Here is a 26919-nt window from a genome sequence, read left to right on the forward strand (position 1 = left end):
CATGATTGCCTATAAAGTGTTTCTAATCTAAGCTCCTTTTTTTTTCATTGTTATAGATCCACCAGGACCTCCGTCAAATCCACGAGTAACCGATACGACAAAAACAAGTGCTAGCCTAGCATGGGGGAAACCTCATTATGACGGTGGACTTGATATTATTGGCTACATTGTGGAGCACCAAAAAGAAGGAGAAGAAACATGGGTGAAAGATACCACAGGAACCGCTCTAAGAATCACAGAATTTGTGGTTGCTAATCTCCACCCAGGAGCCAAATACAATTTCAGAATAAGTGCTATCAATGCTGTTGGCGTGGGCGAACCAGCATTAATTCCAAATGTTGAAATCAGAGAACGTGAAGTGGCTCCTGATTTTGAATTAGATGCTGAACTGAGAAAAACTCTTGTGGTCAGAGCCGGATTGACCATTAGGGTATTTGTTCCAATTAGAGGACGCCCGACTCCTGAAATTACATGGACCAAAGATGACATCCCACTTAAAGCACGGGCCAATATTGAAAATACAGATTCATTCACTCTCCTCATTGTCACAGAATGTAATAGATATGATGCAGGAAAGTATCTGATGACCCTTGAAAATGCTGCTGGCAAAAAGACTGGCTTTGTAAATGTAAAAGTTTTGGATACACCAGGGCCGCCAATAAATCTGAAGCCCCGAGACATATGTAAAGATAGCATTACTCTCCAATGGGATATGCCGCTAATTGATGGAGGTTCACGTGTAACAAATTATATAGTAGAAAAACGTGAATCAACGCGTAAGTCGTATTCAACTATCACGACCAAATGCTCCAAATGTTCCCTTAGGATTCCTGGTTTGGCTGAAGGCTGTGAATATTATTTCAGAGTATTTGCTGAAAATGAATTTGGAATTGGTGAACCTGCTGAAACTCCTGAACCTATAAGAGCATCAGAAGCACCATCACCTCCAGACAGCCTTAATATTATGGACATCACAAGGAACTCAGTCAGCCTTGCTTGGCCAAAACCAGAACATGACGGTGGTAGCAAGATTACTGGTTACGTAATTGAAGCGCAGAAAAAGGGTTCGACTCAGTGGACACACATTACTACGGTGAAAACATTAGAATGTGTGGTAAAGAATCTAACTGAAGGTGAAGAATACACTTTCCAGGTTATGGCAGTTAACAGTGCTGGAAGAAGTGATCCAAGAGAAAGCAGGCCAGTTGTTGTTAAAGAACAAATGATGCTTCCTGAGTTTGATTTGCGTGGTATCTATCAGAAAACCATAATTGCTAGAGCTGGTGACAATATCAAAGTTGAGATTCCTATTCTTGGTCGCCCCAGACCAACTATTACCTGGAAAAAGGAAGATCAATTGCTCAAGCAAACACAAAGGGTCAACTATGAAAATACAGCTACTGCAACCATTTTGAACATTAATGAATGCACAAGAAATGACAGTGGCAGATATCCAATCTCCGCTAAAAACATTGTTGGTGAAGTTAGTGAAGTTTTAACAGTTCACGTGCATGATGTTCCTGGACCACCCACTGGACCAATTAGATTTGAAGAAGTTTCATCTGATTTTGTCACCTTTTCATGGGAACCTCCACTAAATGATGGAGGGGTTCCAATTAGCAACTACGTTGTAGAAATGCGCAAAACTGACAGTACCTCCTGGGCTGAGTTAGCAACCACTGTTATACGTACCACCTACAAAGCAGCTCACCTGACTACTGGAACTGAGTACCAATTCCGTGTTAAAGCTCAGAACAGATACGGCTCAGGTCCGGCTATCAGTTCAGAGAATGTAATTGCTAGCTATCCTTTTAAAGTTCCTGGACCTCCAGGTACTCCTCAAGTCATTGCAGTCACAAAAGATTCAATCAGCATTAGCTGGCATGAACCCCTTACAGATGGTGGAAGTCCAATTCTGGGATATCACATTGAAAGAAAAGAGCGGAATAGCATTCTCTGGCAGACTGTCAGCAAAGCCTTAGTATCAGGCAACACCTTCAAATCAAGTGGGCTGATGGATGGCATTGCATATGAATTCAGAGTCATTGCAGAAAACCTGGCAGGTAAAAGTAAACCAAGCAAGCCATCTGAGCCAACCCTTGCTCTCGATCCTATTGATCCTCCTGGAAAGCCAATTCCTCTAAACATCACAAGACATGCAGTAGCACTGAAGTGGACAAAACCTGAATATAATGGAGGCTTTAAGATAACTGGCTACACAGTTGAAAAAAGAGATGTTCCAAATGGCAGATGGCTAAAAGCAAACTTTAGCAATATATTAGAAACTGAATTCACTGTGAGTGGACTTACCGAAGATGCTGCTTATGAATTCCGTGTCATCGCTAGAAATGCTGCCGGCGCTGTTAGCCAGCCTTCTGAGCCATCAGATGCAATAACATGCAGAGATGAAATCGAGGCACCAAGAATAATGGTTGATGCTAAATACAAAGACACTCTAGTTGTAAAAGCAGGTGAAATTTTCAAACTTGAAGCAGATGTTTCAGGCCGACCTCCACCAACTCTAACATGGACAAAACAAGACAAAGAACTTGAGGATACAGCAAAATTAGAAATTAAAATAGCAGATTTCTCTACAGTTCTTACCAATAAGGATTCCACAAGACGGGATGGTGGTGCATATATGCTTACAGCATCCAATCCAGGCGGCTTTGCAAAGCACATTTTCAATGTCAAAGTTCTAGACAGACCTGGTCCCCCACAGGGACCTTTGTCGGTGTCTGATGTTACCATAGAGAAATGTGTTCTGTCATGGCTCCCACCTTTAGATGATGGAGGTGCCGGTATTGACCACTATGTTGTTGAAAAACGTGAAACAAGTAGATTGGCATGGACATCTGTAGCTACAGAAGTTCCTGTAACAAAACTGAAGGTCACAAAGCTATTGAAAGGCAATGAATATGTGTTCAGAGTAATGGCTGTTAATAAATACGGAGTTGGTGAAGTTCTAGAATCAGAGCCTGTCCTAGCAGTGAATCCTTACGTAGTACCCGATCCTCCCAAGACACCTGAAGTTACAGCTATTACCAAAGATTCTATGATTGTATGCTGGGGACAACCTGATTCAGATGGAGGAAGTCCTATAACCAATTACATTGTAGAACGTCGTGACAGAACTGGATTACGCTGGGTGAAATGTAATAAGCGAGTTGTGACAGATTTGCGTTTCAAAGTTTCTGGACTCACAGAAGGCCATGAGTATGAATACCGAATAAAGGCTGAAAATGCTGCTGGTGTAAGTGAACCAAGTCCCACTAGTCCATTCTACAAAGCTTGTGATACTCTTTTCAAACCTGGTCCACCTGTTAATCCCCGTGTCTTAGATACAAGCAAGTCATCAATTACAATTGCTTGGAATAAACCATTATATGATGGCGGCTCAGAAATTACTGGCTACATGGTTGAAACAGCATTACCTGATGAAGACGAATGGAAAATTGTAACACCACCAGCAGGACTCAAGGCCACATCTTTTACCATCACTAATCTAAAAGAAAACCAGGAGTATAAAATCAGAATTTTTGCCATGAATTCTGAAGGCATTGGTGAGCCTGCTCATGTTCCTGGGACACCAAAAGCTGAAGAACGAATGCTTCCCCCTGAGATTGAACTGGACGCAGAGCTGCGTAAAATTGTGACTCTTCGAGCTTGTTGTACTTTGAGACTTTTTGTTCCGATTAAAGGAAGACCAGCTCCTGAAGTAAAATGGTCACGAGAACATGGAGAATCTTTAGACAAAGCCACAATTGAATCCACAAGTTCTTACACTTTACTTACGGTTGGAAACGTGAATAGATTTGACAGTGGCAAATATATGCTGACCATAGAAAACAGTTCAGGTAGCAAATCAGCATTTGTAATTGTGAGAGTCCTTGATACACCTGGTGCTCCACAGAATCTGAAAATAAAAGAGGTCACCATGTCATCTGTCACGCTCACCTGGGAACCTCCCCTCATAGATGGTGGCTCTAAAATAAAGAATTATATTGTTGAAAAGCGTGAAGCGACAAGAAAAGCATATTCTACTGTTATAGCCAATTGCCACAAGACCACCTGGAAAGTGGACATGCTACAAGAAGGTTGCAGCTATTACTTCAGAGTTCTAGCTGAAAATGAATATGGAATAGGTCTTCCTGTTGAAACATCAGAATCAGTTAAGGTGTCTGAGAGGCCTCTACCGCCAGGAAAAATAACTTTATTAGATGTGACAAGAAACAGCGTGTCCTTAAGTTGGGAAAAACCTGAGCATGATGGAGGGAGCCGAATTTTGGGCTACATTGTAGAAATGCAAAGCAAAGGCAGTGACAAATGGGCCACTTGCGCCACTGTTAAAGTTACTGAAGCTACTATAAAAGGACTGATTCAAGGGGAAGAATATTCCTTCCGTGTTTCAGCACAAAATGAAAAGGGAATCAGTGATCCTCGGCAACTCAGTGTACCTGTCATTGCAAAAGATCTCGTGATACCTCCAGCGTTCAAACTCTTGTTTACCACATTCAGTGTTCTAGCAGGTGAAGACTTAAAGGTTGATGTTCCTTTTGTTGGTCGACCCAAACCAACTGTAACATGGCTTAAGGATAATGTGCCGCTAAGGCAAACTACTAGAGTAAATGAAGAAAATACAGAAAACAACACAGTGCTAACAATAAAGGAAGCATGTAAAGAAGATGTCGGACAATATTTGGTAAAATTGACAAATACTGCAGGAGAAGCAACCGAAATTCTTAGTATTATTGTCCTCGATAAGCCAGGCCCACCCACTGGACCGGTGAAGATGGATGAAATAACTGCAGATAGTATTACCATTTCTTGGGAGCCACCCAAATATGATGGCGGCAGTTCCATCAACAATTACATTGTAGAAAAACGTGATACATCTACTACTGCTTGGCAGATTGTTTCAGCAACTGTTGCACGAACAACTCTAAAAGTGAGTAGATTAAAGACTGGAAGTGAATATCAATTCAGAATTGCTGCTGAAAACAGATACGGAAAGAGTACATATCTCACATCAGAGCCTGTGGTTGCCCAATATCCCTACAAGCTACCTGGCCCACCTGGAACCCCACACGTACCTGAAGTCTCCAGAGATTCTATGATGGTACATTGGAATGAGCCAGTCAGTGATGGTGGCAGCCGAATTATTGGCTATCATTTGGAGCGCAAAGAAAGAAACAGCATACTATGGGTTAAGCTGAACAAAACAGCAATTCCTGACACTAAATTTAAAACAACTGGACTTGAAGAGGGACTTGAATATGAATTCAGAGTTTATGCAGAAAATATTGTTGGTATTGGAAAAGCAAGCAAATGTTCAGAATGTTACACAGCTCATGATCCTTGTGATCCGCCCGGCCGTCCAGAACCAATAATTGTCACAAGAAATTCTGTTACTCTTCAGTGGAAGAAACCAGAGTATGATGGCGGAAGCAAGATCACAGGCTACATTGTTGAAAAGAAAGAATTACCGGAAGGCCGCTGGATGAAAGCAAGTTTTACTAACGTAATTGAGACTCAATTTGCAGTAACTGGCCTGGTTGAGAATCAAAGGTATGAGTTCCGTGTGATTGCACGTAATGCTGCAGGAGTTTTCAGTGAGCCCTCTGAAAGTTCAGGGGCTATCACAGTGAGAGATGAAGTAGAACCACCTCGCATAAGTATGGATCCCAAATTTAAAGAAACACTTACAGTACATGCTACTGAATCATTTAAGATTGACGCTGATGTTTATGGCAAACCACTGCCTTCTATTCAGTGGCTGAAAGGTGACAAGGAACTAACAAACACAGCACGTTTGGATATAAAAAGTACTGATTTTGCCACAAGCCTAAGCGTGAAGGAAGCTGTTCGTATTGACAGTGGACATTATATATTGTTGGTGAAGAATGTTGCAGGTGAAAAAACTGCTTCTGTTCACGTCAAAGTCCTTGACAGACCTGGGCCACCTGAAGGGCCTGTTGTTATAACAGGGACAACTGCTGAAAAATGTATGCTATCATGGAAGCCCCCACTGCAGGATGGTGGCAGTGACATTTCACATTATGTTGTTGAAAGAAGAGAAACAAGTCGCTTAGTTTGGACTTTAGTTGATGCCAACGTGCAAACTCTTAGTTGCAAAGTTACTAAACTCTTGGAAGGCAATGAATATATCTTCCGTATCATGGCTGTCAATAAATATGGGGTTGGCGAACCTCTTGAATCTGAGCCTGTAATTGCAAAAAATCCTTTTGTGGTGCCACTTCCACCAAAGGCTCCAGAGGTTTCAGCAGTTACCAAGGATTCTATGATTGTTGTATGGGATAGACCAGCTTCTGATGGCGGCAGTGAAATTTTGGGTTACGTGCTAGAAAAACGTGACAAAGAAGGCATTCGGTGGACAAGGTGTAACAAGCGTTTGATCAGTGAACTTCGATATCGAGTCACAGGACTTCTGGAAAATCATGACTATGAATATAGAGTCTCCGCTGAAAATGCAGCGGGTCTTAGTGAGCCCAGTCCACCTTCTATCTACTATAAAGCTTGTGACCCTATATATAAACCAGGTCCACCAAATAACCCCAAAGCAATAGATGTTACAAGATCTTCAGTTTTCCTTTCTTGGGGTAAACCAATCTATGACGGTGGCTCTGAAATTCAAGGATACATTGTTGAAGCATGTGATGTAAGTGTTGGTGACTGGGCTATTTGTACACCACCAACTGGAATTAAGAAAACAAATATGGAAGTAGAAAAATTATTGGAAAAACATGAATACAAATTCCGGATTTGTGCTGTTAATAAAGCAGGAGTAGGAGAGCATGCTGATGTTCCTGGAACCATCCTGGTTGAAGAAAAATTGGAAGCTCCAGATCTTGACCTCGACTTAGAACTGAGAAAAGTGATCAATGTAAGAGCTGGTGGTTCCTTAAGATTATTTGTTCCTATCAGAGGCCGCCCAACACCTGAAGTAAAATGGGGTAAAGTAGATGGTGATATCAGAGAAGCAGCTATTATTGACAGTACCAGCAGCTTCACCTCGCTTGTTCTTGATAATATGAATAGATTTGACTCTGGAAAATACACTCTTACTTTAGAAAATAGTAGCGGAACAAAATCTGCCTTTGTCAGTGTAAGAGTCTTGGATACTCCAGGTCCTCCTGTTAACCTGAAAATCAAGGAAATTACCAAAGACTCTGTTTCAATTTCATGGGAGCCTCCAGTGATAGATGGTGGAGCTAAAGTTAAAAATTATATTATTGAAAAGCGTGAAGCCACAAGAAAATCCTATGCAGCTGTTGTAACAAACTGCCATAAAACATCTTGGAAAATTGATCAGCTCCAAGAGGGTTGTTATTATTACTTCAGAGTTTCTGGAGAGAACGAATTTGGAATTGGCCTGCCTGCTGAAACAAGTGATCCAGTTAAGGTGGCTGAAGTTCCTCAACCTCCAGGAAAAATAACAGTGGATGATGTTACGAGAAACAGTGTTTCTTTGAGCTGGGCAAAGCCTGAACATGATGGTGGAAGTAAAATCTTACAGTACATTGTAGAAATGCAAGTGAAGGGTAGTGATAAATGGTCAGAGTGCACACGTGTTAAAGTTCTTGAAGCAGTTATTACTAATTTAACCCAAGGAGAAGATTATCTCTTCAGAGTGATGGCTGTAAATGAAAAGGGTAGGAGTGATCCACGATCGCTTGCAGTACCAATAACCGCTAAAGATCTTGTTATTGAACCAGATGTCAGACCAGCATTCCACAGTTACAGCGTACAAGTAGGACATGATCTAAAGATCGAAATACCAATATTTGGTCGACCTAAGCCTACTGTTTCTTGGACCAAAGATGGCATTCCATTAAAACAGACAACCAGAGTAAATGTAATTGATTCGCCTAATCTTACAGTTCTAAATATTAAAGAAACAAACAAAGAGGACAGTGGAATATATGAAATTGCAGTTGCTAATGTGGTTGGACAAAAATCTGCATCTATTGAAGTTATAACACTCGATAAACCAGATCCTCCTAAAGGCCCAGTTAAATTTGAAGATATTAGTGCTGAAAGCATCACAATATCATGGAATCCTCCAGTATATACAGGTGGTTGCCAGGTTACAAATTATATTGTTCATAAGAGAGATACAACCACGACTTCATGGGAAGTAGTTTCAGCTACTGTTGCAAGAACTACTCTGAAGGTGACTAAGCTGAAAACTGGCTCAGAATATCAGTTTAGAATATTTGCAGAAAATAGATATGGGCAGAGCTTTGCCCTGGAATCAGAACCGGTTGTTGCTCAATATCCCTACAAAGAACCGGGGCCCCCTGGGACACCATTTGTGACAATAGCTACAAAAGACTCTATGATTGTGCAATGGCATGAACCAATTAATGATGGTGGAAGTAGAATTCTAGGTTATCATCTTGAACGAAAGGAAAGAAACAGCATTTTGTGGACAAAAGTGAACAAAACTATTATTCAAGATACACATTATAAAACATCTAATCTTGAAGAAAACATTGAATATGAATTTAGAGTTTCTGCAGAAAATATTGTTGGTGTAGGCAAAGCAAGCAAAGTTTCAGAATGCTATGTAGCACGTGATGCCTGTGACCCACCAGGTTGCCCTGAAGCTATTGTTGTTACAAGAAGTGCCATCACTCTGCAGTGGACCAAGCCAGCATATGATGGTGGCAGCAAAATAACAGGTTATGTAGTAGAAAAACGAGACTTACCTGATGGTCGTTGGATGAAAGCAAGCTTTACCAATATCACTGAAACTCAGTTCACAGTGTCAGGTCTTACTGAAGACCAACGATACGAATTTAGAGTCATTGCAAGGAATGCTGCTGGAGCAGTAAGCAAACCTTCTGACAGCACAGGACCTATAACAGCAAAAGATGAAGTTGAACTTCCAAGAATTTCCATGGATCCAAAATACAAAGATGCAATTGTTGTAAATGCTGGTGAAACTTTCAAACTTGAAGCCGACGTACATGGAAAACCAATTCCTACTGTTATGTGGCTGAAAGGAGATAAAATCCTTGAAGATACTGCTCGATATGAAATAAGGAATACAGACTTCAAAGCTCTGATTACTGTGAAAGACGCTATACGTGTTGATGGTGGGCAGTTTATTCTGCAGGCAACCAATGTTGCAGGAACAAAATCAGTACCTGTAACAGTAAAAGTACTAGATAGGCCAGGGCCTCCAGAGAGTATTCAGATTTCTGGAGTTACTTCTGAAAAGTGTTCCTTAGCATGGGCTCCACCAATCCATGATGGTGGCAGTGATGTTTCCCACTACATCATTGAGAAGAGAGAAACCAGTCGTCTTGCATGGACAGTTGTTGCATCCGATGCTGTAGCCACAATGCTAAAGGTAACAAAACTTCTGGAAGGCAACGAGTATATATTCCGCATAATGGCAGTTAACAAATATGGAGTTGGTGAGCCTTTGGAATCTGCACCCGTACTTATGAAAAGCCCATTTGTTGTTCCTGGTCCACCAACATATCTTGAAGTTACCAATGTTACAAAGGATTCTATGACAGTCTCCTGGCATCGCCCAGATAGCGATGGTGGCAGTGAAATCATTGGCTACATTGTAGAAAAGAGAGATAGAGCTGGTATTAGATGGGTGAAATGTAATAAACGTCGAATTACAGATTTACGATTAAGAGTCACAGGACTAAATGAAGATCATGAATATGAATTTAGAGTATCTGCTGAAAATATAGCTGGAATTGGTGAACCAAGTCAAGTTACTCCCTACTGGAAAGCATGTGATCCTATGTTCAAGCCTGGTCCACCCACTAATGCCCATGTTGTTGATACAACCAAGAATTCAATCACAGCTGCATGGGGGAAACCTATTTATGATGGTGGCTGCGAAATCCTGGGATATATTGTAGAAATCTGCAAAGCTGATGAAGAAGAATGGGCAATGGTTACTCCACAGACTGGTCTGAGAGTTAATCGTTTCGAGATCAAAAAACTCATAGAACATCAAGAATACAAGCTAAGAGTGTGTGCTCTCAACAAAATCGGAGTAGGTGAGCCTGCAGCAATTCCTGGTACAATTAAACCAGAAGATAAACTTGAAGCTCCTGAACTTGATATAGACTCAGAATTAAGGAAGGGAATTGTGGTCAGAGCTGGTAGCTCTGTCAGGATCAATATACCATTTAAAGGACGCCCCACTCCTGAAATCACATGGTCTCGGGAAGAAGGAGAATTTACAGATAAAGTTCAAATTGAAAAAGGAATAAATTACACACAGCTATCAATTGATTACTGTGATAGAAATGATGCTGGGAAGTATATACTTAAACTGGAGAATAGCAGTGGTTCTAAGTCTGCATTTGTTACAGTTAAAGTACTTGACACACCAGGACCGCCACAAAACTTAGTAGTCAAAGAAATAAGGAAAGATTGTGCTGTATTGACCTGGGAACCCCCAGCTAATGATGGTGGGGCAAAGATAAAGAACTATGTTATCGATAAACGTGAGTCAACCAGAAAAGCATATGCAAATGTGAGTGCCAAGTGCAACAAAACAAGCTTTAGAGTTGAAAACCTTACAGAAGGAAGCATTTATTATTTCAGAGTTATGGCTGAAAATGAATTTGGAATTGGTAGTCCAGCAGAAACTGCTGATGCCTCAAAAGCATCAGAGCCACCTCTAGCCCCTGGAAAAGTGACACTCACTGATGTGACACAGAGAAGTGCATCATTTATGTGGGAGAAGCCTGAACACGATGGAGGCAGCAGAATTTTGGGTTACATTGTTGAAATGCAGCCAAAAGGATCTGATAAATGGACCGTTGTTACTGAAACCAAAGTCTGCAATGCAGTTGTGTCTGGTTTAATTTCTGGACAGGAATATCAGTTCCGTGTCATGGCATACAATGAAAAAGGCAAAAGTGATCCTAAGCCACTGGCAGTTCCTGTGATTGCCAAAGATCAGACAATTCAGCCCAGTTTCAAATTGATGTTCAATACATATACTGTACAAGCTGGAGAAGACCTTAAAGTAGAAATTCCCTTTATAGCTCGACCAAAGCCTACTATCACTTGGGAGAAAGATGACCAGCCTCTGAAACAGACAACCAGAGTACATGTTGAAGATACAGCAACTTCAACTACATTGTTTATTAAAGAAAGCAACAAGGATGATTTTGGAAAATATACTGTCACGGCAACCAACACCGCAGGCACAGCAACAGAGCATCTTAGTATAATTGTGCTAGAAAAGCCTGGCCCACCCCAAGGACCTGTCCGTTTTGATGAAGTTAGTTCAAACTTCGTAATCCTCTCATGGGAACCACCAGCATATACAGGTGGCTGTCAGATATCCAACTACATTGTCGAGAAACGCGACACTACCACCACTGTTTGGCAAATGGTATCGGCAATGGTCGCAAGGACAACTATTAAAGTAACAAATCTTAAAACAGGAACTGAGTACCAGTTTAGAATTAGTGCTGAAAATCGATATGGAAAGAGTACCGCGCTAGATTCTAAGCCAGTTCTTGTACAATATCCATACAAAGTACCAGGGCCACCAGGAACCCCTTACGTCACTACAGCCACCAGAGACCACATGGTAGTACAATGGCATGAACCAGTTAACGATGGAGGAAGCAAAGTTCTTGGATATCATCTAGAACGTAAAGATAAAAACAGCATCCTTTGGACAAAGGTACATAAGAGCCTCATCCACGACACAAAATATAAAACAGAGGGTCTTGAAGAAGGTCTTGAATACGAATTCAGAGTTTCTGCTGAAAACATTGTTGGAGTAGGCAAGGTTAGCAAATGTTCTGAACTGTATGTTGCTCGGGATGCTTGTGATCCACCAGGCCGTCCAGATGCCATTGTTATCACTAGAAATTACGTGACACTAAAATGGAAAAAACCTGAATATGACGGTGGTAGCAGAATAACTGGATACATTGTGGAAAAGAAAGAACTACCTGAAGGCCGTTGGATGAAGGCCAGTTTTACAAATGTAATAGAAACTGAGTTTACAGTAAGTGGTCTTGTAGAGGACCAAAGATATGAATTCAGAGTAATTGCAAGAAATGCAGCTGGTAGTTTAAGTGAGCCCTCTGAAAGCACAGGGCCAATTATCGCTAGAGATGCAATTGAAGCACCGAGAGCTTCATTGGATCCTAAGTACAAAGATCTCATTGTTGTTCGTGCGGGAGAAACATTTGCTCTTGAGGCTGACATCCACGGAAAACCTGTTCCTGATGTTAAGTGGTCAAAAGATGGAAAAGAATTTGAAGAAGCAACTGCAAGAATGGAAATTAAAACTACAATTGAAAGAACAACTCTCACAGTCAAAGATTGTGTCAGATTAGATGGAGGCCATTACACACTTACACTGACCAATGTTGGTGGCACAAAATCAATACCAATCACTGTAAAAGTGCTTGACAGACCTGGACCCCCAGAAGGCCCTTTGAAAGTTACAGGTGTGACAGCAGAAAAATGTTATCTTGCGTGGGGACCACCTTTACAAGATGGAGGTGCTAGCATTTCACATTACATTATAGAAAAGAGAGAGACAAGCCGGCTTTCATGGACACAAGTATCATCTGATGTTCAAGCTCTGAATCACAAAGTAACCAAACTTCTTTCAGGCAATGAATACATTTTCCGTGTAATGGCTGTTAATAAATATGGCATTGGCGACCCTCTAGAATCAGAACCTGTGTTGGCATGCAATCCATATAAGCCTCCAGGTCCTCCTTCAACACCTGAAGCTTCTGCAATCACGAAAGATTCTATGATTGTAACCTGGTGCCGCCCGACTGACAATGGTGGAGCTGAAATTGAAGGTTATATACTAGAAAAGCGAGACAAAGATGGCATTAGATGGATCAAGTGCAACAAAAAGAGACTGACAGATTTAAGATTGAGAGTAACTGGACTGACGGATGGTCATTTCTACGAATTTAGAGTTTCTGCCGAAAATGCTGCTGGTATTGGTGAGCCCAGTGAACCATCAATTTTCTACCGTGCTTGTGAAGCAATATATCCACCAGGCCCACCAAACAATCCAAAGGTAACAGATACTTCCAGATCATCTGTGTCCCTTGCATGGGGCAAACCTACTTATGATGGTGGCGCTCCTGTTAAAGGATATATTGTAGAATTTAAAGAAGCTTCTGCTGATGAATGGACAACTTGTACACCCCCATCAGGTTTACAAGGAAGACAATTCACAGTAACAAAACTTAAAGAAAATAGCGAGTATAACTTCCGTATCTGCGCTATGAATTCTGAAGGAGTTGGAGAACCAGCAACTATCCCTGGTAGTGTTGTTGCAGCTGAAAAAATGGAACCTCCTGAAATCGAACTGGATGCAGATCTCAGAAAAGTTGTCACAGTGCGTGCTAGTGGCACATTACGTTTGTTTGTCACAATTAAAGGAAGGCCAGAGCCAGAAGTGAAATGGGAAAAAGCAGAAGGCACCATGAGTGACAGAGCTCAGATTGAAGTAACCAGTTCTTATACAATGTTAGTAATTGACAATGTAAACAGATTTGACAGTGGAAAATATAACCTGACTTTGGAAAATAACAGTGGCAAGAAATCGGCATTTGTTAATGTGAGAGTACTTGATACACCAAGTGCACCTGTAAATCTGACCGTCAGAGAAGTAAAGAAAGATTTAGTGACATTAGCTTGGGAGCCTCCTCTTATTGATGGCGGAGCTAAAATCACAAACTACATAATTGAAAAACGTGAAACAACTAGAAAAGCGTATGCCACTATCACAAATAATTGCAACAAAAATGTCTTCAGAATCGAACAGCTACAGGAAGGATGCAGCTACTACTTCCGGGTCTTAGCTGCAAATGAATATGGAGTTGGTTTGCCAGCAGAAACATCTGAACCAGTTAAGGTTTCTGAACCATCATATCCACCTGGAAAAGTAACTCTTGTTGATGTTACTCGTAACAGTGCTACTATTAAATGGGAGAAACCAGAGAGTGATGGTGGCAGTAAAATAACTGGCTATGTAGTAGAAATGCAAACTAAAGGAAGTGAAAAATGGAGCACCTGTACCCAAGTTAAAACATTAGAAGCAACAATATCTGGATTAAGTATGGGAGAAGAATATACTTTCCGTGTCTGTGCCATAAATGAAAAAGGGAAGAGTGATCCAAGACAACTTGGAGTTCCAGTAGTTGCAAAGGACATTGAAATCCAGCCTTCAGTTGAGCTCCTTTTCAATACATTCAGTGTTAAAGCTGGTGAAGATCTTAAGATTGATGTACCCATTAGAGGAAGGCCAGTACCAACTGCCAACTGGAAAAAAGATGGCATGCCTTTAAGAGAAACAACGAGAGTGAATGTCCACACTTCAAAAACATCCACGTTGCTAGTCATCAAAGAAGCTTCAAGAGAAGATGTAGGAAAGTATGAATTAAATGTTGCAAACAGTGCTGGCTCTACAACAGCTCTCATTCATGTAATTGTTCTTGATAGACCAGGACCTCCAACCTCATTACATATTGATAATGTCAGTGCAGATAATATATCCATATCTTGGGAACCCCCTGAATATGATGGTGGCTGTCAAATTAATAATTACATTGTAGAGAAAAGAGAAACTACAACAACAACATGGAGCATCGTATCTGCAGCAGTTGCACGAACTTCAATTAAAATACTTCGCTTAACCACTGGATCAGAATATCAATTCCGCGTTTCTGCAGAAAATCGCTATGGCAAGAGCGCTTACGCTGAAACTGCCTCTGTTGTGGCAGAGTATCCATTTAATCTACCTGGCCCACCTGGTACTCCTCGAGTTGTACATGCAACGAAAGCCTTCATGATTGTAAGTTGGCAGGAACCAGTTAATGATGGAGGTAGCAAAGTACTCGGTTATCATCTTGAACGTAAAGAACGAAGCAGCATCCTTTGGACTAAAGTTAATAAAATCCTTCTAAGTGATACTCAGATGAAGGTTACAGGTCTTGATGAAGGCCTGATGTATGAATATCGTGTGTATGCTGAAAACATTGTAGGAATTGGCAAATGTAGCAAATCATGTGAACCAGTGGCAGCAAGAGATCCATGTGACCCACCTGGCCAACCTCAAGTGACCAATATTACAAGAACATGCGTCTCACTATCATGGACCAAGCCAGAATATGATGGCGGTGCTAAGATTACAGGCTACATTGTTGAGCGGAAAGAGCTTCCAGATGGTCGTTGGCTGAAGTGCAGTTTCACTAATGTACAGGAAACTTTCTTTGATGTGACTGGGCTTACTGAAGACCAGCGCTATGAATTCCGTGTTATTGCCAGGAATGCTGCTGACCAATTTAGCGAACCATCCGACTCCACTGGGCCAATTACTGTAAAGGATGACATAGAAGCACCAAGAATTATGATGGATGCCAAATTCAGAGAGATTGTTATTAAAGCTGGAGAGATTTTAAAAATCAATGCTGACGTTGCAGGACGACCCTTGCCAATAATTTCATGGACAAAGGATGGCAAAGAGATTGAAGAAAAGGCAAGAGTTGAAATAGTCTCCACAGATCATGCTACAACAATCACTGTTAAAGACTGCATTCGACGGGATTCGGGGCAGTATGTGTTAACATTACAAAATGTTGCTGGAACAAGATCATTAGCAGTTAACTGCAAAGTACTTGACAGACCAGGTCCACCAGCAGCCCCACTAGAAATTAAGGGCCTGACTGCTGAGAAATGCTATCTGTCATGGGGACCACCTCAAGAAAACGGAGGGGCGGAGATTGACTATTATATTGTGGAAAAACGTGAGACCAGTAGGCTTGCATGGACTCTTTGTGAAGCAGAACTTCCAACAACTTCCTGCAAAGTGATGAAACTACTTAGAGGAAATGAATATATTTTCAGAGTGATGGGTGTCAATAAATATGGTGTTGGTGAACCCTTAGAAAGTGAGGCTGTCAAGGCCCTGGATCCTTTTACTGTTCCAACCCCCCCTAAATCTTTAGAGATTACCAATGTGACAAAGGAATCCATGACTCTTTGCTGGGCAAGACCTGACAGTGATGGAGGAAATGAAATTTCTGGTTATGTGATTGAAAGGCGTGAGAAAAACAGTTTACGGTGGATACGTGTAAATAAAAAGCCAGTTTATGATCTCAGAATAAAATCTTCAGGCCTTCGGGAAGGATGCGAATATGAATATAGAGTATATGCAGAAAATGATGCAGGCCTTAGTCTTCCTAGTGATCCTTCACCATTAATAAAAGCAGAAGATCCAGTTTTCCTACCATCACCACCATCTCGGCCCAAGATAATGGACCATACAAGATCTCATATAACAATTGGATGGACAAAACCATTGTTTGATGGGGGAGGTCCTATTATTGGATACACTGTTGAATACAAACTAACTAGTGAAACTGATTGGTCAACTGCTATTCAAAGCTTAAGAGGAACAGAATACACTATGATGGGACTTACATCGGGAGCAGAATATGTTTTCAGAGTAAGGTCTGTGAACAAAATTGGCGCTAGTGAGCCAAGTGATGCCTCAGAACCTCAAGTAGCAAAGGAACGAGAAGAAGAACCTGTTTTTGATATTGATAATGAAATGAGAAAGACGTTAGTTGTGAAAGCAGGTGACTCATTTACAATGACTGTGCCTTTCAGAGGAAGACCTATCCCTAACGTGCTATGGAGTAAGCCAGATACTGATCTCCGCACACGAGCAAATATTGACTCCTCAGATAACCGCACCTCACTTACTGTGGAAAAGGCAACACGAAATGATTCTGGAAAGTATACACTGACATTACAAAACATTGTAAACACAGCTAGTTTGACATTAATTGTTAAAGTTCTTGATACACCAGGACCTCCATCTAATATCATTGTAAAAGATGTAACAAAAGAATCTGCTGTGTTATCTTGGGAAGCTCCAGAGAATGATGGAGGGGCTCCTGTAAAGAATTACTACATTGAAAAAAGAGAAGCAAGCAAGAAAGCCTGGGTGACTGTAACCAACAATTGCCATCGTCTTTCCTACAAAGTTGCCAATCTACAAGAAGGTGGAACGTATTACTTCAGAGTCTCTGGAGAAAATGAATTTGGTGTTGGTGTTCCCATCGAAACCAAGGATGGAGTTAAAATAACGGGTGAGTAATATTTTTTAAAAAATATTTTATGTACTTCACTTATGATTTATTGAAGTAAATTTTAGCAGGACTTACATCCATGCTTGAGTTTTAATGTATTCATAATGCTTATATCAGAGGTGGGTTTCAGCAGGTTCTAACCAATTCTGGAGAACCGGTAGCGAAAATTTTGAGTAGTTCGGAGAAACAGTAAATACCACCTCTGACTGGCCCTGCCCCCATCTATTCTCTGCCTCCCGAGTCCCAGCTGATCGGGAGGAAATGGGGATTTTGCAGTATCCTTCCCCTGCCACGCCCACCAAGCCATGCCCACAGAACCAGTAGTAAAAAAATTTGAATCCCACCACTGGCTTATATTAACAATATAAATTTAATGCAAAGTAGCAATATAAAATGACGCAAAGCCACAATGACTTAAGGATTTGATGATAAGTCAAGTTCCAATATATGTAAGGAAGTCAAGTATAGAGCTTATCCATGCAAAATATTTATTTGCAGAGAATCTTACAAATAATAAGTATGCATCCGGCGTGTTTCTGTTCTCAATTTATCTTCCTATTTTTTTAGAAAAACCAAGCCCACCAGAAAAACTGGGAGTATCGAACATTACCAAAGACAGTGTATCCCTTGTATGGCTAAAACCCGAGCATGATGGTGGAAGCAAAATTGTTGGCTACCTTGTTGAAGCCCTAGAGAAAGGGCAGCAGAAATGGGTCAAGTGTGCTGTAGTCAAGACGACCCATCACATTGTCCAAGGTCTCAGAGAGAACATGGATTATTTCTTCAGAGTATTTGCCGAAAACGAAGCTGGTCTCAGTGATCCTAGAGAGCTTCTTCTTCCTGTCACAGTTAAAGAAAAAATGGGTATGTATTCCATTACTTGCTAGTCCTCCTACTTTGTTCTGTCTGTGTTGAGTTCTCTTTAAAAATAAATCTTGGCACAGAGATGGTCGCGGCTTCTCGTTCTGTATAAACAGAAGCACCCTGGGCACGGAGCTTCGTCAGACTAAAGGGGAGCTCTCACCCTTCGATCCCCTGGTTAAATTCCAGGGGCTCCCGGGGAGCTCTACCCAAACCTGACCACTCTTCCCTCCCCCTTCTCCCGGGGGAGAGAATTCCAAACCGTTTGACAGCCCATTTACGCTGTCAGGGACGGTTTGACGAAACCCAGGGCAGACGATCCCAAAGGAACGTTCACGAAGCCTGCGTTGCCAGCGGAAGTCCTGTATTCCATTACTGAGAATAAAGTTGTCTGAATTTAACTGGAATCATGGGCATTTTCGATATTTTTTTTTTCCATAAAAATGTTTTATTTTTACGATCATGTCGAACAACTCATTCAATGTACAGTTATATACAATTAGTCGGGCCTGTCCAGTCACCACCCCACTTTTTAACACTCTTCCCTCTTTTACCTTCTTTTACTTTCCAGACCTTCCTCTCCTTCTCTTATCTACATCATCTCCTCCCTCCACCTTCCTTCTCCCTCTTCTACCCCTCTTCCTTCCTCTTCTCCTCTTTCCTACCTCCTACTCTCTCTTTTCTCCCTCCCCACCGTTCTAAAATGGCAACTGGGCAGACCCGTCCCTACATTAATTATATTTATACATGTTCAATAATCCCTGTACATTAACCATCACTCCATCACTAGCCTCCACCCCCAATTCCCTCCCCTTACCCCCACCCCCACCCGACTTCCCAGAACAAAATGCAGGGTATCAAAACTAACAATCATAATCTAAAATAATTCCTAAATTATAATCTCTAGTCTCTCCACACTTAATCACACTCTCAATTCCCCTCTCCTTCAGAAATATATCTAATACAAAATATTTCCTAAATTTACTCATATGCTATTCGATATTTTTTTATCTGATACTTATTTTGAATATAATCAATCCACATTTTCCATTCTAAAATATATTTTTCTTGTGTATAGTCTTTCAAGTAAGCAGAGATTTTTGCCATTTCTGCCAGATTTGATACTTTAAGTGTCCATTCTTCAATTGTAGGTAATTCTTCTTTCTTCCAATATTGAGCAATCAAAAGTCTTGCGGCTGTTATTAAGTTCAAAATCAATTTAGTCTCTATAGGGCATTTTCGATATTTTTAATGTGCTATTATTGCATTTTTCAGAATCACCTGAAGTGGATATGAAAGGTTTCCCGAACCATACAGTTTATGTGAGAGCTGGTTCAAATCTAAAGGTCGAGATTCCAATTTCGGGAAAACCCTTGCCAAAGGTGTCTTTATCCAGAGATGGCGTTCCTCTCAAGCCAACCATGAGGTTTAATACAGAAACCACTGCAGAGTGTGTAATTATTCACCTTAAGGAAAGCGTGGCTACCGATGCTGGTAAATATGACATCACAGCTGCCAACTCCAGTGGAACAACAAAATCCTTCATCAAAATTGTTGTCCTGGATAGACCAGGTCCCCCAGTCGGTCCTGTGGTGGTGAGTGACATCACTGAAGAAGGCGTCACCCTGAAGTGGGAGCCTCCACATTACGATGGCGGAAGCCAAGTCACAAACTACATTGTGCTCAAAAGAGAAACAAGCACTGCTGTGTGGTCTGAGGTGTCTGCAACAGTTGCTAGAAATATGATTAAGATCATGAAATTAACCACCGGAGAAGAGTATCAGTTCCGTATCAAAGCAGAAAATCGTTTCGGCATTAGTGATCATCTCGATTCGGCGTGTGTCGTTATAAAACTGCCTTATAGTAAGTATTTCCGTTTTTGGGGTTCTGGTTGCATGAATTCTTCAGACATAGGCATATACTTTGCTAACTTGCCTCTCCTGTTTATGCAGCTACACCTGGACCACCTTCAACACCATGGATCACTAATGTTACCCGAGAAAGCATTGTTGTTGGATGGCATGAGCCAGTTTCTAATGGAGGCAGTGCGGTCATTGGTTACCATCTGGAAATGAAGGACAGAAACAGTATTTTATGGAAGAAAGTGAATAAAATGATTATACGCACAACTCACTTCAAGGCATCTACCATTACTGCTGGACTAATTTACGAATTCAGAGTTTACGCTGAAAATGCAGCAGGCATTGGAAAACCAAGTCACCCATCTGATGCAGTTCTTGCAATTGATGCATGCGGTATGTATTCAGTAATACAACCTCACATTCTCCACAGAGAGGAAAAGGGAGAGGAGGAGAGGGAAAGGGAGGAGAGGGAAGTAGAGAGGGGAGAGTAGAAGGAGAGGGAAGGAGAGAGAAGTGGAGGGGAGAAGGGAAGGGAGGGAAGGAGAAGAAAGATGAAAAGAGATTGACTGACGTAAAATTGGGTGAAATATGGTGTATATGAGAAAGAAAAACAGATGGGATTTTTTTTTAACTTGATGGTTATATAATCGACATCATAATGGAAGACAATATATGTTATAATATGATGGATGTTATTGCATATCTGTTTATATGTTACTGCATATTTGTTAATATATATATGACTATAATGATGATGATGATGTTTGTACGTTCGCATGTTAACATCTTGGACACGTAGAGAGCACACTGCTCAACATAGAAAGCAAATGTATGATATAAAACAATTAAAAATATTAATTAAAAAAAGTAATACAGCATCACATTTCTAATGTTGACTTTAGTGCACAACATTCTTGGCCAGTTAATGTTGGGTATTTATACAGATGTTAATTACAAATGCAATTGTTTCCCAAACTGCAGAATCACCAAGAAACCTTCGAGTCACAGATATTTCCAAGACGTTTGTCAGCCTTTCTTGGACACAACCCGCTTTTGATGGTGGTAGCAAAATCACTGGATACATTGTGGAGAAACGCGATTTTCCAAACGGAAGATGGGCAAAGGCCAGCTTTACTAACGTCATAGAGACCCTGTTTACTGTATCAGGGTTGACTCAAAGCTCTCAATATGAATTCCGTGTCTTTGCTAAGAATGCCGCGGGTTCAATTAGTAACCCGTCAGATGTTTTAGGACCTATCACTTGTGTGGACACATATGGTAAGAAATGTATTAAACCAAATACATTTTTGGTTTAAATTTTTATAATAATTGTAGTTATTTATTTTGTTATATATAGTTATATAATTATTTATATTTATAATATAAATAAATGATTATTCTCTAATAAATCTATAAATAAATTTTTATTCATAGGATTTGAGTTATCATCACCGGCAGAAATATGCAGCTGAATTCAAGAGTTCTTAATATAGCAGTATCATGTAGACCTATATTTGATTTTCTTTTGGGTATCAGATGGGGCAGAATTTTTCTTTCTTAGCTGCTCTTCTGTGAGCCTTTTAGCATGTAAAGTGTCTTAATGGCTTCTTATTCTATTTATCTTTCATTAAGGTGCACCTGAAATAGATGTACCACCAGAATATACAGAAGTGGTCAAATACAAAGCTGGCACTGTAGTTAAGCTCAAACTTGGGATTTCAGGAAAACCCATACCGTCAATAGAATGGTTTAGAAATGGCAAAGAAGTACAAACAAGTTCCCAAATATCTATTGAAAATACCACTGAATTCGCCTCTGTACTGATCAAAGATGCAACTCGTATCAATAGCGGAAGCTATGAACTGAAATTAAAGAACGCCATGGGTTCAGCATCTGCTACCATTAAAGTACAAATACTTGGTATGCTTTGAAAAGTATTACACCTCATTGTTCTTTTAAATTCCTCTAACCATGGTTATTCTTGTATATTAATAAATATCATTTGCTCAACAGATAAGCCAGGACCTCCAACTGGGCCTGTTCACTTTAAAACAGTCACGGCTGAAAAGATTTCTCTTCAGTGGGAACCACCCGCTGATGATGGAGGCGCCAAAGTGACACACTATGTTGTTGAAAAACGTGAAACAAGCCGTGTGGTATGGTCTATGGTCACAGAAAAAGAAGAAGACTGCAACGTCACTACCACGAAAGTCATAAAAGGAAATGAATATGTTTTCCGTATACGAGCGGTAAACAAGTTTGGTGTTGGTGAGCCGCTGGAATCTGATAGCGTTGTAGCTAAAAACAGATTTGGTAAGATAGACGTTAATCAATGTATTCTGGAACATCTTTAAGAATGTATTTGCTAATTGATAGTGTTGGTCTAATATGATTTTTTTTCTCTCTCTCAATAAAAATACAGTTACCCCTGGACAACCTGGTGTGCCAGAGATTAACATGATAACCAAACAGTCAATGGCTGTAACCTGGACCAGGCCTACTGTGGATGGTGGTAGTGAAATAAGTGGATATTATCTTGAAAAGCGCGATAAGAAAAGCTTAAGCTGGTTCAGAGTCGTTAAAGAAACCATTCGGGACACCAGACAGAAAGTGACAGGATTAACCGAAAACAGTGAATACCAGTTCAGAGTCTCTGCTGTAAATGCAGCCGGCCAAGGCCCCTTCTCTGAAGCCTCTGACTTTTTCAAAGCGGCAGATCCTATTGGTAAGAACCTAGGCATGTGAATGGCAGCAAAGTTAAAAAGGAACCAAAAATAAAAGTACTTGAAATGGCAAGGTAGAAAACAAGGACATGGTTTTATCTGTTTCTTTATTTAATTTATGTGCCACCCATTTCATGCTGTAATAATAATAATAATAATAATAATAATAATATTTTAATTTGTATACCGCCCTTCTCCCAAAGGACTCAGGGCGGTGCACAGCCAGAATAAAATACAAAAAGAACAACACATACAATACTAAGAACAACTCTTAAAAAACTTATTCAATTGGCCAAATTTAAAATACAATAACACCCTATAAAATTTACAAAAATTTAAAACCCATAAAATCAAATTAAAATTTTAAAAAATCAAGCCAGTCCAGCAAGGCGGAATAAATAGGTTTTAAGTTCGCGGCGAAAGGTCCTAAGGTCGGATAGTTGTCGAAGTCCAGGGGGAAGTTCGTTCCACAAGGTAGGAGCCCCCACAGAGAAGGCTCTCCCCCTGGGGCCGCCAGTCAACATTGCTTGGCTGATGGCACCCTAAGAAGTCCCTCTCTGTGAGAACGCACCGGTCGCTGGGAGATAGAAGATGGCAGTAGACAGTCCCGTAGGTATCCCGGTCCTAAACCATGGAGCGCTTTAAAGGTAGTGACCAATACCTTGAAGCGCACCTGGAAGACAACAGGCAGCCAGTGCAGTCTGCGCAGGATAGGTGTTACATGGGAGCTCCGAACTGCTCCCTCAATAACCCGCGCAGCCGCATTCTGGACTAACTGGAGTCTCCGGATGCTCTTCACGGGGAGCCCCATGTAGAGAGCATTGCAATAGTCCAAGCGAGAGGTAACGAGAGCGTGAGTGACCATGCACAGTGCATCCCGGTCCAGGAAGGGACGCAACTGGTGGATCAGGTGAACCTGATAAAATGCTCTCCTGGAGACGGTCGTCAAATGGTCTTCAAAGGACAACCGCCCATCCAGGAGCACGCCCAAGTTGCGCACCCTTTCCATCGGGGCCAATGACTCGCCCCCAACAGACAGCCGCATCTGCAGCTGACTGTACCGGGATGCCGGCATCCACAGCCACTCCGTCTTGGAGGGATTAAGCTTGAGCCTGTTCCTCCCCATCCAGACCCGTACGGTTTCCAAACACTGGGACAGTACTTCGATAGCTTCATTGGGGTGGCCTGGGGTGGAAAAGTACAGCTGCGTGTCATCAGCGTACAGTTGGTACCTCACCCCAAAACCACTGATGATCTCGCCCAGCGGCTTCATATAGATGTTGAACAGGAGGGGCGAGAGAATCGATCCCTGCGGCACCCCACACATGAGGCACCTCGCAGTCGATCTCTGCCCCCCTGTCAACACCGTCTGCATCCGGTCAGAGAGGTAGGAGGAGAACCACCGATAAGCGGTGCCTCCCACTCCCAAACCCTCCAACCGGCGCAGCAGGATACCATGGTCGATGGTATCGAAAGCCACTGAGAGGTCTAATAGGACCAGGGCAGAGGAGTAACCCTTATCCCTGGCCCTCCAGAGATCATCCACCAACGCGACCAAAGCCGTCTCAGTACTGTATCCGGGCCGAAAGCCGGACTGGAACGGGTCTAGATAGACAGTTGTCTGTAAATTGTAAACCCTGGACTGTTTATTAGTAAAATCATAAGTGTTGAAATATTAACAAGATTAGGTTTGTCGGTATTCACCGGTATTCACAGCAGAAGCACCTACAAAGTTAACCAGAGCATGCTTCTGGATTGAAAGGTATTGCTGCTGGCAATACTGTTGCTCAGGGCATGTCCAATTGCAAAAAATAATGTAATCTTTGGGGAGGCTTCTTTCATGTCCTCCAATAAGATTAGAAAACTAGAAAACCAGAAGCAAGAATGATATGATGGTGGCATCTTTCCTATTAGTCCACCAGTCACTTCCAGTATACAGTGCCTCAACCAGGACCCCCAGCCAATTGGCAGAACCAATTTTAATGCCCTTCTGGAAGGCCAAAAGGTGGAGGCAGGCCTCACTCAGGTTTTGCTGTTCTGCCTGTTAAATAGCTAATATTTTGAAGTTTCATGTTATATTTTATTTGTTTTGCAGAAAAGCCTGGCGCCCCTGTTAAGCTAAAGGTTGTCGATACTACAAAGACATCTATCACACTTAGCTGGACTAAGCCAGCTTATGATGGAGGAAGTGCAATTACCAGCTATGCCATAGAAAAGAGAGAAGGTGATGAAGAAGAATGGTCTGTAGTGAGTGGAAGAGGAGAAGTGAGAACCACAGAATATGTTGTTTCTCAACTTCAGCCAGGACTCAATTACTACTTCCGTGTAGCTGCTATAAATTATGCCGGACAAGGTGAACCTATTGAAATGACAGAACCTGTACAAGCTAAAGACATTCTCGGTATGAAATTTTAAACTTTTTCCTTTATTCTTTTCCATTTTTTGTTGTATTTTTGGCTTTTCCTCAGTGTTAACAATTTGATGTTGTTGTTTTTTTGCAGAAGAGCCAGAAATCGATTTGGATGTGGTTCTCAAGACCTCCATTGTAGCTAAAGCAGGTCAAGACGTGCAAATAATGATCCCATTCAAGGGAAGGCCGCCTCCAACTGTCGTATGGAGAAAGGGTGACAAAAATCTTAGTGTTGATGAAAGATACATCATCCAGAACACAGAATCGTCTACTCTTCTCAGCATTCCTCAAGTCACTCGCAATGATACAGGAAAATACAACCTTACAATTGAAAATGGAATTGGAAAAGCCAAAACTTCCTTTGTGAATGTCAAAGTGCTCGACACTCCATCTGCATGCCAGAGATTGCACCTCAAAAATGTTTCTCGTGGAACTGTGACTTTGGTATGGGAACCGCCACTCATAAATGGTGGCTCTGAAGTTACCAATTATGTCATTGAAAAAAGAGATGCCACAAAGAGAGCTTGGTCTTCCGTTACAGCGAAGTGCTCTAATACATCTTTTAAGATAAGTGACTTGTCAGAGAAGATCCCCTACTTCTTCCGCGTTCTTGCCGAAAATGAAAATGGATTAGGTGAACCATGTGAAACTTTGGAGCCAGTGAAAGCCGCTGAAGTACCTGGACCTGTAAGGGATTTAACCATGAAAGATTCAACCAAGACCTCTGTCACCTTACAGTGGACCAAACCTGAGTTTGATGGTGGTAGTATTATCTCTGAGTATGTTATTGAAAAAAGATTACAGGCTGAAACAGAATGGTCATATGCAGGCATAAGCAAAACATGCGAATTTGAAGTTGACAAACTGAAGGAGCTTTCTGTTATGGATTTCAGAGTATCAGCTAAGAATGAAAAAGGAAGAAGTGATGGTGTTACAATTGGGCCAATTACAGTGAAAGATTACATAATAACACCTGAAGCAGATCTTTCTGATATACCTGGAGGACAGGTAACAGTGAGAATAGGTTACAATGTCCATCTTGAATTGCCGTATAAGGGAAAGCCTATACCCAGCATGAGCTGGCTAAAAGACAATATGCCTCTTAAGGAAAGCGAACTGGTTCGCTTCAAGAAAACGGAAAACAAAATAACATTAAGCATTAAGAATGTGAAGAAAGAAAATGGTGGCAAATACACCTTAATTCTTGATAATGTCGTCCACAGAAAGTCATTCCCCTTTACAGTTATCACACTTGGCCCGCCTTCTAAGCCCAAAGGACCAATCAAGCTAGATGAAATCAAAGCAGACAGTATGGTCCTTTCGTGGAATCCTCCTGAAGATGACGGCGGAGGAGAAATTACAGGCTACAGTGTGGAGAAGCGAGAAACCTCACAAACCAACTGGAAAATGGTCTGCTCTAGCGTAGCAAGGACAACCTTCAAAGTTCCAAACCTCGTGAAAGATGTAGAATATCAGTTCAGAATTCGTGCAGAAAATAGATACGGCGTAAGCCCACCACTTAACTCAGTAGAGGTCATAGCTAAACACCAGTTTAAGCCACCAGGTTCACCAGGAAAGCCCGTTGTGTACAATATAACAGCTGATGGAATGACCATATCTTGGGATGCTCCCCTTTTCGACGGAGGTGCAGAAATTACTGGGTACCACGTGGAGAAGAAAGAAAGAAATAGCATCCTATGGCAGAAAGTAAATATTTCATCAATATCTAGTAGAGAATACAGAATTACCGGTCTAATGGAAGGCTTGGACTATCAGTTCCGTGTATATGCAGAAAACTCTGCTGGAATAAGCCCTGCTAGTGATCCAAGCAAACTCCATCTAGCTGTTTCCCCAGTTGGTAAGTGATTGAACACAGTATCAAATGCCTATGTTTCTAGCCTGCCAGA

At 41.3% G+C, this 26919-nt stretch overlaps 1 protein-coding gene across 1 annotated transcript in view; it reads left to right on the forward strand.

Annotated features, from left to right (window-relative positions):
* Positions 1–26919, forward strand: part of TTN (titin) — a 334386-nt gene that overhangs the window by 279000 nt on the left and 28467 nt on the right. The window contains exons 299-308 of the mRNA XM_058189537.1: positions 57–17156; positions 17724–18020; positions 19293–19880; positions 19970–20272; positions 20861–21157; positions 21512–21799; positions 21893–22192; positions 22302–22604; positions 24698–25003; positions 25104–26870. Of these exons, the coding sequence (XP_058045520.1) occupies positions 57–17156; positions 17724–18020; positions 19293–19880; positions 19970–20272; positions 20861–21157; positions 21512–21799; positions 21893–22192; positions 22302–22604; positions 24698–25003; positions 25104–26870 (21549 nt within the window). The remainder of the gene's footprint in view (positions 1–56; positions 17157–17723; positions 18021–19292; positions 19881–19969; positions 20273–20860; positions 21158–21511; positions 21800–21892; positions 22193–22301; positions 22605–24697; positions 25004–25103; positions 26871–26919) is intronic.

This window comes from Ahaetulla prasina, chromosome 1, assembly GCF_028640845.1.
Source record: "Ahaetulla prasina isolate Xishuangbanna chromosome 1, ASM2864084v1, whole genome shotgun sequence".
NCBI lineage: Eukaryota > Metazoa > Chordata > Lepidosauria > Squamata > Colubridae > Ahaetulla > Ahaetulla prasina.